This window comes from Rattus rattus, chromosome 12, assembly GCF_011064425.1.
Source record: "Rattus rattus isolate New Zealand chromosome 12, Rrattus_CSIRO_v1, whole genome shotgun sequence".
Classification (NCBI taxonomy): domain Eukaryota; kingdom Metazoa; phylum Chordata; class Mammalia; order Rodentia; family Muridae; genus Rattus; species Rattus rattus.
The window spans coordinates 52,062,039-52,076,014 of NC_046165.1; the positions used below are offsets into that span (position 1 = coordinate 52,062,039).

Genomic DNA, 13,976 nt, shown 5'->3' on the forward strand with positions numbered 1-13,976 from the left:
AGGGTTCCAGTTTTTCCACATCCTTCCTAAAATATACTTTATTTCATAATCATCCTGTTGCTTGTGAATTTACCTCATTTCTTTGTTTTAATTTCCTTTTTCTTATTTTGTTGATGCTCATTGGCTATATAAATATTCATTCTTTAGTAGAATTGGCATTTTATTGTTATGTTATCAAATCCATGGTTTACAGGTTCATACAGTCTTTTCACTTTTCCCCGTGATAGAAAAAAGGTCCTAATTTTGATAATCTCCTGTTTGTTTTGCTTTGTTTGTATTGTTTATATCTTATCTAAAAAGCATTACCAAACCCAAGGTCATGCAAATATACTTGTTTCTTTATGAGAGTTTTGTTTGTTCATATGAAGAGTAAATCTGTATATCCATATTATATTCAAGAATATTATGCTAATTTTCATAAAGCACTGCTAAGGGGACTTGTTAGGCTTTTAAATATTTTCCTTAGTACGTATTTCAGATATAAAATTAAAACATAAATTTAACACAGTTTCAATTTTTGCTAACTCCTGCAGCTTTCAGTGATGATTTTCTCTTTCAGAATTATAATTTAGACTGGTAACATCTTCTTCCTGTTTTATATGGTTGAGATTGAAGAAGATTGAGAGGTAATAGCTTACAGTACAGTGAAGGAAAAACTGTAACCAGGTTGGCTTGATCTTATTACTCACCGGCCCACAAACCACTATGGTGTTTCTCTGGAGAGATAGTTGGAAAAATGGTTAGGAAAGAAATGTCTGTGCTAACTTACATAGAGCTGTAACCATGTCATGAAGCTTGAGTCTGTAAGGGGAGGCATAGAAATAGTTTCGTTTTGCAGCATTACTACTCATAATATTTTATTATAAATTTTATATGAGATGATAGACTTATTACTGCCTGTGCTTTTATTGTGACAGATCCATTTGGAGAATGCGATCTTTTTAACACTTGTGTTTTACTTCTTCTAGATGCCCACTCTACACATGGCAGGTCCAACTTTAGAGATGAAAGATCTACTAAAACATATGAACGTTTGCAGAAAAAGTTAAAGGATCGCCAAGGAACCCAGAAAGATAAAATGAGCAGCCCGCCACCATCACCTCAGAAATGCCCTTCTCCCATAAGTGAACACAATGGACTCATAAAAGGGCAGAACACCAGTGGTGTGAACACAGGATCTGCAAGAAACAGATCGGGGCGCGGGAGAGGCTGTACACAGGTTGACCAAGAAGTAGAAGGTAACTCTGGACATGATTGCTTCTCATATTTTTATTTAAACTGCTAAAATTATATCTTCACCCTTCAGCCATCTCATCCCAGACCACATAAATACATAGCCTAGCACTTCCCTAACTGTAAGAAATGTTTTATAATCTTAATGATTCCTAGATGGCTGCTTTAGCATTTGGAAATCTCAATTAAGTAATCTCACATTGTCATAAATGTTACTAGTTGAGAAATTTCCTTTGATAGGAAAACTGACTAACCAAGCTGTCATTTCTTCTGTTTCTGATCCTTTGATAAGGCTGTCTTACCTTTTACCAAAACTTTATTTTCCCAGCCTCTTTATATGAGTACATGATAACTAGTTATTAGCTAGTCATTAACCAATCCTCTCTGCATGTTCCATAGTTGGTAAAAGTATTCTTCCCTTTGCTTCAGAAGTTTTACTTTTTCTTTGGACCCTTCTCCTAACATAAGACTGTCACCATATAAATTCTGAACGCTACTTTTTATCATGTATTAGACTCTATAGGTAGATATAAGCTACGTTAACAGTAGCCTGTCTCCCTGTCTCAAGTGTGAGGTTTGTGCCCAGGTACTTTGACTGTATGCTAAGCCTCTCACTGATGCCTATCTTAATTTCCATAGATTTCCTTGATACTGTTGCCTGTTTTAACTTCTAAAGGTAGACCATACTGTATTTCATCAAATGTGCCCGTGAGGCGGACTAACAAGCCTTCTTACAAACACTAACAGTCATTTTCTTAGTCCTCGAATGCACTTGTCTAACATGGTCCTCCTAATGCTTACTGTGTTGAATTATCAAATGATGCAGCTGATTAATGATGCAGCAACTAGGATGTGCCCAGCTTCGGGAGCAATATCAACAGTGCTATGCTCACCTCCATCTTAACATTCATTCTGCACATTTTAATCAATGCTTTAATGGCTTCATGATTTGAATGTTAACATTTACTAAAATGTTCTCCAGTTCTCGAGACTGTCTCAATATCCTTTTCTGCACTAATATTCCAAATGAGTTGGGCTAAAGGGTTTTTTTTTTTTTTGTTGAAGTTTTTTTGTTTTTTGTTTTTTTTTTGGTTGGTTGATTTTTTTTTTTTCTTTTTTTGGTTTTTTATCTCAGGGGTTGCTATGAATTACAGATTGCATCTATCTGGGTGACCATGGTCAAGTATTTAGTTCACCAATTAAAGCCAGGTGTGGTGGTGCATGTCTGTAATTCTAGTGCTTGTGTGGCTGAGGCAGGAAAGCTGTGACTTCCAGGCCATCTGAGACTGCACTGAGCCAAAGCTGAACAATGAAAAGGATGATGTGGGAAGGGCAAGCAGACTGCCAGAGGGGAGAGGTGTGTCTCCATTGAGAGAGCACACTCTGTAAGAGAAGTGGCTGTGGGATGGCGTCTACAGGAGAATAGGCATGCGAACATGCACAGCACATGAGTGATAGTAACAATTACAATAGAAACGGAAACAGATGGACTGTGAGGGGCTGTGCGCAGACGCCTGTGTGCCACTAAGGAATGAAAACTAGAAAACAACCAGAGGAGAGGAGGAGAACTTTACATTTAAGTTCTCTTTTTTTTTTTTTTTTTTAATTCTTTTAAAGAAAAAGATGAAGAAACTAAAGCGTTTGAAGCGTTTCTTTCCAACATCGTCAGACCAGTGGTAAGTAGCTCGTGTGTTTTCCCTGCTTATATAATGTGTTCATGTAGAATTCTGTCATTTTCATTTAGCCTTTGTGTTAACTTCACAGAAATGTGAGGCCAGTAGTAGCTCATCGTGGAGTGGGTGTTCTGAAAAGGGGCCCTTCCTCGGGGAAGCAGGATTGAGATAAGGAGGGCATGAGTATTTCCCAGAGCTTTGTAACACCAAGTACAGTAAGTTAGAAAGTACATAAGAAAAGGCTTACAAAAGTCATGTGTATACATTCCAAAGGCTGTGTAAAGGCTGTGACAAAAGATTACGTTTCATACAAAGTGAAAAATTCAAACCCATTAAGCGTAGGAAGTTGTCTGCTGACCCCTAAAAGAAACAAGGAAGTGTACTATAGGAATCATACTTGCTGTTTAAAAATTAAATGAAAATGTTCATTGCAGCATTAATATTCACAAAAGGTGGAACAAGAAATGTATAAATTATGATAGTTTATTTAACAAAATATGAAGAAAGTAGAAATAGACAAAGGTGCTTTTGACAAAAAATTGATATCGTCATTATAAATCAATAAAATAGTCTTGGAAAAAACTTACTGGGAAATAGTGAAATCATCAAAATATTACATCACTCGCTCTGATTTGTTCTTTTCTTCCTCTGCTTTCTAAGTGCTGTGACTCTGCTCCATTATATATGCAAGATCACCCCTTCATCGTTATGTTTAGCTGCTTGGGATTCATACCACTGTGTACAATTCATTTTCATGAGTCTGACAATCAATACACGCTTTTTAGTCCCAGCCCTCCTTTCTCTCTCTCTCTCTCTCTCTCTCTCTCTCTCTCGCTCGCTCGCTCGCTCTCGCTCTCGCTCTCGCTCTCGCTCTCGCTCCCTACACCCCCCACCCATAGCTTGACTTTAATCTTTCTTACCGTGTATGGCTTGTGTTCCCATGTCATACTATTCTCTAAGAAATTAACCCACACATTCTTTCAGACGATATTTACTGAGCTATTTCTATATGTTAATAAGAAAGAAATGTGTAGACAAATCTAGTGTGGAAGGTAGGAAGGTAGAGTAATGTGGAAAGTAAACATTTAAAGCAATGAGGAAGATGCCACTGGGCTCCCAAAGAGGGAGGCAGCATGGGACGGGAGGCAGGAGCAAGGACCATTGTCAACATACCATGGTGAAGGAGAGAACATGCGGCCAGAGCTTTTCCAGCCAGGATAAGACCATTTGACATTGATAAAAATGTTCCTCAGCTTACAAAGCAAGTGCTTTACCTCTTCACCTCTAGAATGCATGGTATTATAACAAGAAAAACACTTGGGAGTTTTTGCTTATTTTTGCACAAAAACAAATTAAAAGTTGCCATTCTTAACACCTTCTCCATAAAGGTGTTATTTCGATTTTGCCCTATTTATAAAGTATGAATGCATCAGTCCTCATCAAATAGATTGCTCGTGTCTTTCTTGTTCTGTGAACTCCCTGTTGATGTATTCAAATATTGTAGCTCTCTTTTCATTCTAACTTGTTTTCTCTTAAGAATGGACCATGTAGATGGAATAAACATAAAAGAAAACAGTAGCTGACCAGTTAGCTGATGTCAGTCTCTTTTCTGAGTATTTGAGATGCACATGTGTTCCTTAATTCCTATATAATACACTCATGATATACTGCTTTCCCATTTTACAGATAGAAACTTAAATAGGCAAGTAAAAAGTAATAAAAGCCAGGGTTAGAGTGCAGGCAGGCCCCAGAGCTCTGACTTAGTACTTCTCAAGGGGTCCACTTAAGGAGAAAGTTAGGGCTCTCAGCATGGCCATCATCTTGATAATGTTCACTGTTGGTGTGAGGTGTGTCTGCAGGTGATCTCTCCTGGGTTTCTGAGGTGGTTTCTTAGATTGCTTTGCTGTGTGGCAGCTTCCCTGTGCAGTAGTGCAAAAGTGTCACCTGTTAGAAGGCTTACAGTTGGTTGTCCATCGTAAGTCTAATGCGACTCCTCTTGGATGTTTTTGCCATGATTATAAACAGGTAGTCAAATAAAGAGCAACACTTAATTGCTGTGGTACAGATTAGAAAAGAAATTTCAGTGAGCTTACTGGCAGCATCAAATAAAAAAAAGTAGCCTACAAGTTTCATGTTTACTTCTAGAATGTCTGTAGTGTGTTAAGAGGGAGAGCTGTGGGTTCTTCAGAGTGCCTCATCTACTTTAACTACTGTCACTGTGCCATGCCTGTGATGGCAGGGGAAGAACTGTGTGGCAAGCTGAGGGCTTTCAGTAGCATTTGCCTGAGTTTCCTTCTTTCTGTCATTAAAAAGCTCAGTGTGTTCCCAGATAGAACACATACTCTGACATAGCTGTCTGCAACACACAGCTGCTTCAGCCTCCTGAGGATGCTCTGGTGTTAGCAGCAGTGCTTGAGTGTAAATACTGTGCATAGAGGATGTGCAGAATATGACATGTACAGTCCAGATGCCCATGGTTACTGTGTCAAACCTTTATCGCTTGGTGTTGTAAACTGTGTAAAATCAGAAAGAAAGAGAGAGAGAGGGGGGGGGGAGGAAGGGAGGGAGGAAGGAAGGAAGACAGAGAAACAGACAAAAAGACAGAGAGAGAAAGAAAAGGAAGTGGCCTTACCTAGTAAGATTTGTATTTGGTTGCCATAACAGCTAATGAGCTAATGTTGATATTTGTAGCTAATATTAAGTGTGGCCCCAGAAAGTGAAGTTTTAAAATAATCTGCCTGTTATTATAAAAAGAGGTAGTTTAGTAAAGTGTCTAACACTAAAAGGGGGGAGGGGTAATTTCACTCTTTAAGTTTTTTATTTAATGGTTAAGTGATTAATTTTCTGTTTCTGAGCTATAAAGTTGTTTTGGGTAGTTTAGCCTGCTATAGTGTATTGAGATCACATGGCAGCTCATACCACCTAACTACCTATAACTCCAGTTCCAGGGATCTAACACTGTTTTCTGAACTTTGCAGGCATGCAGAGATGTTTATGCAGGCAAAGCACCTATAGACATAAAATTAATCCACTTTTAAAGTAAAATAATTTTTAAAACATTGAGTATTGTGAACCACCAGAACAAAGAGAATGCTATCCAAGTTTTTAATAAGGAAACTAAACCTTGGCAGGGGCATTAGGGAATTTTTCTTCTGAAAGAATGTTTGAGCTGAAATTTCAAGGAAAAGTGGATGCTTGGTTGTTGTAGATGGGGCAGAGGGTGTGGGGCGGTATAGCACACATAGCAGTGTGTAAAAGTCACTGGCTGTGGAACAGTGGGGAACATAATTGCAGCATACATATGTGCTCACATGAATAGAAAGAAAAGGTGTTCACTGTGGAACTCAGCTGCACACTGTAGGGAAAATCAGTGTACATTTTAATTCATAGTGAGCTGTGCTCCCAGAGTCAGGTGGCCTGGGATGTCGCTAAGCCTTTCTGAAGCCATTTTTTCTATAAGATAAAGTAGAAGGGTGCCATATCCTCCTGTATAGTGAACTGACCATGCTAGCATGGTGTTTTCTTTGGGGGGGGGGAGAGGAATCTTTGCTAGAATACTGAGTTTAAAAACGTAACATCTAGATGGCCTTTCCTTCAGTCTCTGCTTCAAACTTTGCCTCCATATCCCCTCCTATGAATATTTTTGTTTCCCCTTCTAAGAAGGATTGAAGCATCTGCACTTTGGTCATCCTTCTTCTTGAGCTACATGTGGTCTGTGGATTGTATCTTGGGTAATTTGAACTTTTGGGCTAATATCCACTTATCAGTGAGTTCATACCATGTGTGTTTTTTTGTGATTGGGTTACCTCACTCAGGATGATATTTTCTACTTCCATCGATTTGCCTATGAATTTCATGAAGTCGTTGTTTTTGATAGCTGAGTAGAACTTCAGAGTGTAAATGTACCACATTTTCTGTATCCATTCCTCTATTGAGGGGCATCTGAGTTCTTTCCAGCTTCTGGCTATTATAAATAAGACTGCTATGAACACAGAGGAGCATGTGTCCTTGTTATATGTTGGAGCATCTTATTGGATATATGCTCAAAAGTGGCATAGCTAGGTCCTCAGGTAGTGCTATGTCCAATTTTCTGAGGAACCTCCACACTGATTTCCAGGTTGTTGTACCAACTTGCAATCCCACCAACAATGGAGGAGTATTCCTTTTTCTCCACATCCTCGACAGACTGCCCACCTGGGGATCCAGCTCATATATATACATACAACCACGAAACCCAGACAGTGCATGCTTACAGGAGACTGATATAGTTGTGTCTTGGGAGGTTCTGCCAGAGCATGATAAATACAGAGGCAGACGCTTGCAGCCAACCACTGAACTAAGAAAGGGATCCCCGTTGGAGGAGTTAGAGAAAGGATTGAAGGAGCTGAAGGGATTTGCAACCCCATAAGAACAACAATACCTACCAACCACAGCTCCCAGGGACTAAACCACCATCCAAAGAGTACACATGAACAGACCCATGTCTCCAGCTGCATATGCAGCAGAGGATAGCCTTGTTGGGCATCAATTGGAAGAGAAGCCCGTGGTCCTGCCAAGGCTGGACCCTTCCCCCACCCCCCCCCAGGGTAGGGGGATGTCATGGCAGGGAGGCAGGAAGGGGTGAGTAGATGGGTAAGGGAGCGCCCTCGTAGAAGAAGGTGGAGGGGGAATGGTATAATAGGTTTAAGGACTGGAAACTGGGAAAGGAGATAACACCTAACATCTATTTCAGTCATGCCTGGAACTAAACATTGCTGTTTCCTCATTATTGTCTGTCTTCAGAACCATTCTCCATTCTCTGTGTTTATGAATTCTAGAACTGTCTGTCTTCAGATTTCATAGACAAAGCTCTCAAATTCCTTTCTCACTTTGTGTGTCATTTTTTTGCTTTCTGAGAAAGAGTCTTCCTATGTGATCCAAGCTGTCTTCAAGCTTGTAGCCCTCCTGCCCTAGGCTTCTGCTTCCTAGGATTGCTAGTGAACCACAGGCTAGCTCCTTTCTTCTTAATCACACATCCATCTGACTGTTGAGTGTGGCAAGTTTTTTTTACTTTAGCATTTTTTTTTTTTTTTTTTTGGAAATCCAAAAATATTGTAATTTTTACTTCTACAGTCTTTGTTACAGTCCATGGCATTCAGAGTTTCTTTCAAGGTTAACTTCCTGATAAGTTTTACTATATTAGCAACTAGCAGACAAAACAGCCTGCCTGACAGGTTCAAATTTAGCATAACAATCCAGCTACTTGTAATGGCTTTTTCATTGTCTGCTTGCACCTCTTGACCATTATCCATTTTTATATCGGTTCTTACACACTTGTGTCACTTTAGCTGCTACTGAGAGTAGGATTCAGCTCTGGGGTACTCAGACTACTCACTGCTTGAGTGTCCATGAGTCACTTAACGCCTCTAAATGTTCTTCCTGTAAAAAGAGGTGTGCATGTTGTGCCTCCTTTAGAGAGCAGTGATAAGCAAATGAGATGGACATGAAAGCATATTGTATTTCTAAAGTAGCATACAAGAGGAAGCAATTCCATCTGGTTTCTAAATCAACTGCACAGACATCCTAAAGAATACTCAAATGGGATGCTTTGCCAGCAACACTTAAAACGTAGTTTATCTTAAAGTTTATAAAACTTTTTCCTTTTTTTTTTTTTTTTTTTTTTTTTTTTTGCCTAAAATGAAAAAGAAATAGAATAAAGTGACCCTTTGTGCTTTTCTTATACACCATCAGTGGACATTTGCTACCTGGGTTTCCATAGGCTGCAGTGTCAGGGTCACCTCTCATTCCTATTTTACCTTCAGTTCTCCCCCACCAGTCAGCATCATTGAATTTCTGAGGCCTGTACTTCCCTGCCTTATCCCTGACACACACATCATTCTTCACACCTGGCTCTTAGAGTCCTTGTATATAGATCCACTTTTGTTTCTCTTATATAACTTTTTAATAGTCTACCTGGCTCCAATAACACAAACAGCCTTATAAACCATTGTTTTACTACATTCTTTCTTGTTGATTGCCATGCTGGAGTTGACATTTCTGGTCACTTAGTCTTTGACACTACCTTTGTCTTTCAGGATATAGCTGCCTACCTAGCTCCTGTAATCCTTCCAAAGGTTCCTCCACCACCACCACATCTGGTTCATATGAGAATGAAATTGCCAGGTTTTCCTTAAAAGTTAGCTTTCTGTATAAGCTTAGGAGATAAATCATTCTCAAATTAATCACCTACTCTTCTAGTCTTAGGAGATCTAGATTAGATTTCCTAATCCTTCAGGGTATATTAAAAGAGTAGGCATGGTAGTGTGATAGCATGGGGCATGCCTGCAGTCCCAGTACCTGGGAGGCCTGGGCAGGGAGGGTCTTCAGTTCCAGACCACCTGGGCCATGTATAACAAGACTTTGTTTCATAATACAAAAACGAGAAATTTCTTTTTGAAGTAAACTTCTCAGGAAGTTTTCCATTGCTCATTCTAAGTAAGCATTCCTTGTGTGGCTTAATTAACATGGATATATATGTAAGAATAAGAGTCTAGCTTTTTGGAACTGAACCGATCCCACAGCTCCCTGCACCCAAATCCCAGCACAGGGGGTTGGGGGTCGGGGGTGGGGAAAAGAGCTGAACTACCAGAAGTGCAGACAATCCTGAGAGCTTAGTGGACACTGCCACTTCTGCCCACATTCCCGGCCCAAAAAGAAACTTCATAGTACCTCTGGATACAGGAATATAGGAGCAGTCAGTGGCAGGAACCTTTTGGTTTCTTCTTGTGCCTGGAACTGAACTGAACCAGTCCCACCTGCACCCAAATCCTTTGGGGAAGAGAGCTGGACCCTCAGAAATACAGACACTCCTGAGAACTCAGAGGAGACAACTATTTTCTGCCCACATTCCTGACCCAAGAGGAAATCGACTAGTGCCATTTGTGCCCTCTGGACACAGGGACCTAGGAACAATCAGGGACAGGACCATTTGGGTTTCTGCCTGCTGTGAGAGCTGAAAGCCAGTCATCAGGAGCGCCTACACACCTAAGAGCAGAGAATCCGGCTGAAAGAAAACAGGTCTACAAGAGTGCTGTCACACAGGCCTGCCTACAGGAGGGGCAAGCCATTGTCAGAGACAGCAAGACAAACTAACACCAGAGACAGCCTGATGGCTAGAGGCAAGCTCAGGAACCTAAGCAACAGAAACCAAGACTACTTAGCATTGTCAGAGCCCAGTTCTCCCACCAGAGCAAATACTGACTATCCCAAACACACCAGGAAAGCAAGATTTGGATTTAAAAATCACATTTTATGATAATGATGATGGAAGACTTTTAAGAAGGACATAAATAACTCCCTTAAAGAAATACAGGACAACACAAGTAAACAAATAAGCCCTTAAAGAGGAAAAACAAAAATCCCTTAAAGAATTACAGGAAAACACAACCAAACAGGAGAAGGAATTAAACAAAACTGTCCAGGATTTAAAAATGGAAATAGAAACAAGAAAGCACAAAGGGAGAAAACCCTGGAGATAGAAAACCTAGGGAAGAGATCAGGAGTTGTAGATGCAAGCATCAACAACAGAATAAAAGAGATGGAAGAGAGAATCTCAGGGCAGAAGATACCATAGAAAATATCGACACAACTGTCAAAGTAATGTAATGTAAAACCCAAAAAACTCCTAGCCCAAAACATCCAGGAAATCCAGGACACAATGAGAAGATCAAACCTAAGGATAATAGGTATAGAAGAGAGTGAAGACTCCCAACTTAAAGGGCCAGTAAATATCTTCAACAAAATTGTAGAAGAAACCTTCCCTAACCTAAAGAAAGAGATGCCCATAAACATACAAGAAGCATACAGGACTCCAAGTAGATTGGACCACAAAAGAAATTCCTCCCATCACATAATAGTTAAAACACCAAATGAACAAAAAAAAAAAAAGAAAGAAAGAAAGAAAGAATATTAAAAGCAATAAAGGAAAAAGGTCAAGTAACATATAAAGGCAGACCTATCAGAATTATACCAGATTTCTCACCAGAGACTATGAAAGTCAGAAGATTCTGGACAGATGTCATACAGACCCTAAGAGAACACAAATGCCAGCCCAGGTTACTGTATCCAGCAAAACTCTCAATTAGCATAGATGGAGAAACCTAGATATTCCATGACAAAACCAAATTACACAATATCTTTCCACAAATCCAGCCCTACAAAGATTAATAGATGGAAAACTCCAACATAAGGAGGGAAACTACACCGTAGGAAAAGCAGGAAAGTAATCTTGCAACAAAACCAAAAGAAGAGAGACACAAACATAAGTCTACCTGTAACAGCAAAAAATAACAGGAAATTGGAATCACTATTCCTTAATATCTCTTAACATCAATTCCCTAATAAAAAGACATAAACTAACAGACTGGATACTTAAAAGAGGACCCAGCATTTTGCTGCATTCAGGAAACACACATCAGTGGTAAAGATAGACACTAAATCAAAGTAAAAGGCTGGAAAACAATTTTCCAAGCAAATGATCCCAAGAAGCAAGGTGGGGTAGCCATTTTAATATTGAATAAAACCGACTTTCAACTTAAAGTTATCAAAAAAGATAAGAAAGGACAATAAATATTCATTTTAAAAAGTCCACCAAAATGAACTCTGAGTCCTGAATATCTATGCTCCAAATGCAAGGACACCTACATTCATAAAAGAATCCTTACTACAGTTCAAAGCACACATTGCACCTCACACAGTAAGAGTGGGAGATTTCATCACCTCACACTCATCAATGGACAAATTCTGGAAATAGAAACTAAATAGAGACACAGAGAAACTAACATAAGTTATGAACCAAATGGATTTAACAGATATCTATAGAACATTTCATCCTAAAACAAAACAATATACCTTCTCAGGACCTCATGGTACCTTCTCTAAAATTGACCATATAATCTATATAATCAGTCACAAAACAGGCCTCAACAGATACAAGAAGATAGAAATAATCCCATGCATCCTATCAGATCACCACAGACTAAGGCTAGTCTTCAGTAACAATAAAAACGACAGAAAGTCCAAATACACATGGAAGTTGAACAGTGCGCTAGTCAATGATAACTTGGTCAAGAAAGAAATGAAGAAATTAAAGACTTCTTAATAATTTAATGAAAATGAAGGCACAACATGCCCAAACTTATAGGACACAATGAAAGCAGTGCTAAGAGCAAAACTCATAGCTCTGAGTGCCTCTAAAAAGAAACAGGAGAGAGCATACATTAGCAGCTTGACAGCACACCTAAAAGCTCTAAAACAGAGAGGAAAATAGACCCAAGAGGAATAGAAGGCAGGAAATAATCAAACTCGGGGCTGAAATCAACCAAGTAGAAACAAAAAGGACTATACAAAGAATCAACAAAACCAGGAGCTGGTTGTTTCAGAAAATCAACAAGGTAGATAAACCCTTAACCAGACTAACCAGAGGTCACAGAGAGTGTATCCAAATTAACAAAATCAGAAATGAAAAGGGAGACATGACAGAAGAATCTGAGCAAATTAAAAAAAAAAAATCTCCAAAAAAAATAGAAAAAAGAAAAAAAAATCATCATATCCTACTTCAAAAGCCTATGTTCAACAAAACTTGAAAATCTGCAGGAAATGGACAATTTTCTAGACAAATACGAAGTACCAAAGTTAAATCAGGATCAGATAAACCTTCTAAATAACCCCATAATTACTAAAGAAATAGAAGCAGTCATTAAAAGTCTCCCAACCCAAAAGAGCCCAGGACCAGATGGGTTTAGTGTAGAATTCTATCAGACCTTCATAGAAGACCTCATACCAATACTATCCAAACTATTCCACAAAATTGAAACAGATGGAGTGCTACCGAATTCCTTCTATGATGCCACAGTTACCACCCAAAGACCCAACAAAGAAAGAGAACTTCAGACCAATTTCCCTTATGAATGCTGACACAAAAATAATTGAATAAAATTCTCGCAAACCGAATCCAGAACACATCATAACAATCATCCATCATGATCAAGTAGGCTTCATCCCAGGGATGCAGGGATGGTTCACTATACAGAAATCCATCAACATAATCCACTATATAAACAAAACAAAGCACATTATTATTTTTATTAGATGCTGAGAAAGATGCTGACAAAATTCATCACCCATCGTTATACAAGTTCTGGAAAGATCAGGCATTCAAGGCCCATATACCTAAACATAGTAAAAACAGTATATAACAAACCGGTAGTTAGCTTTAAACTAAATGGAGAGAAACTTGAAGCAATCCCACTAAAATCGGGGACTAGACAAGGCTGCCCGCCCCCTCCCTACTTATTCAATATAGTACTCGAAGTCCTATCGCAATCAGATAACAAAAGGAGATCAAAGGGATACAAATTGGAAAAGAAGTCAAAATATCACTATTCACAGATGATATAATACGATACTTAAGTGACCCTAAAAGTTCCACCAGAGAACTACTAAACCTGATAAAAACTTCAGAAAAGTAACTGGGTATAAAATTGACTCAAATAAATCAGTAGCCTTCCTCTACTCAAAGGATAAACAGGCTGAGAAAGAAATTGGGTAAATGACACCCCTCACAAAAGACACAAATAATATAAAATACCTCAGTGTGACTCTAACCAAGCAAATGAAAAATCGGTATGACAAGAACTTCAAGTTTCTGAAGAAAGAAGTTGAAGATCTCAGAAGATGGACAGACTTTCCATGCTCATGGATTGGTAGGATTAATATAGTAAAAATGGCCATTTTGCCAAAAGCAATCCCAATCAAAATTCCAACTCAATTCTTCATAGAGTTAGAAAGAGCAATTTGCCAATTCATTTGGAATAACAAACCCAGGATAGCTAAAAACTGTCCTCAAGCAATGAAAGAATGTCTGGGGAAAATCACCATCCCTGACCTCCACAAGTATTACAGAGCAATAGTAATAAAAACTGTATGGTATTACAGAGATAGGCAGGTAGGTCAGTGGAATAGAATTGAAGACCCAGAAATGAACCCACACACCTATGGTCATTTGATCTTTGACAAAGGAGCTAAAACTAT

The 13,976-nt window shown here is 39.0% G+C and overlaps 1 protein-coding gene across 1 annotated transcript in view; it reads left to right on the top strand.

Moving 5' to 3' along the window:
* Fndc3a (fibronectin type III domain containing 3A) overlaps positions 1 to 13,976 on the top strand; it is a 161,809-nt gene that overhangs the window by 109,126 nt on the left and 38,707 nt on the right. The window contains 2 exon segments of the mRNA XM_032918062.1: positions 969 to 1,238; positions 2,851 to 2,909. Of these exon segments, the coding sequence (XP_032773953.1) occupies positions 969 to 1,238; positions 2,851 to 2,909 (329 nt within the window).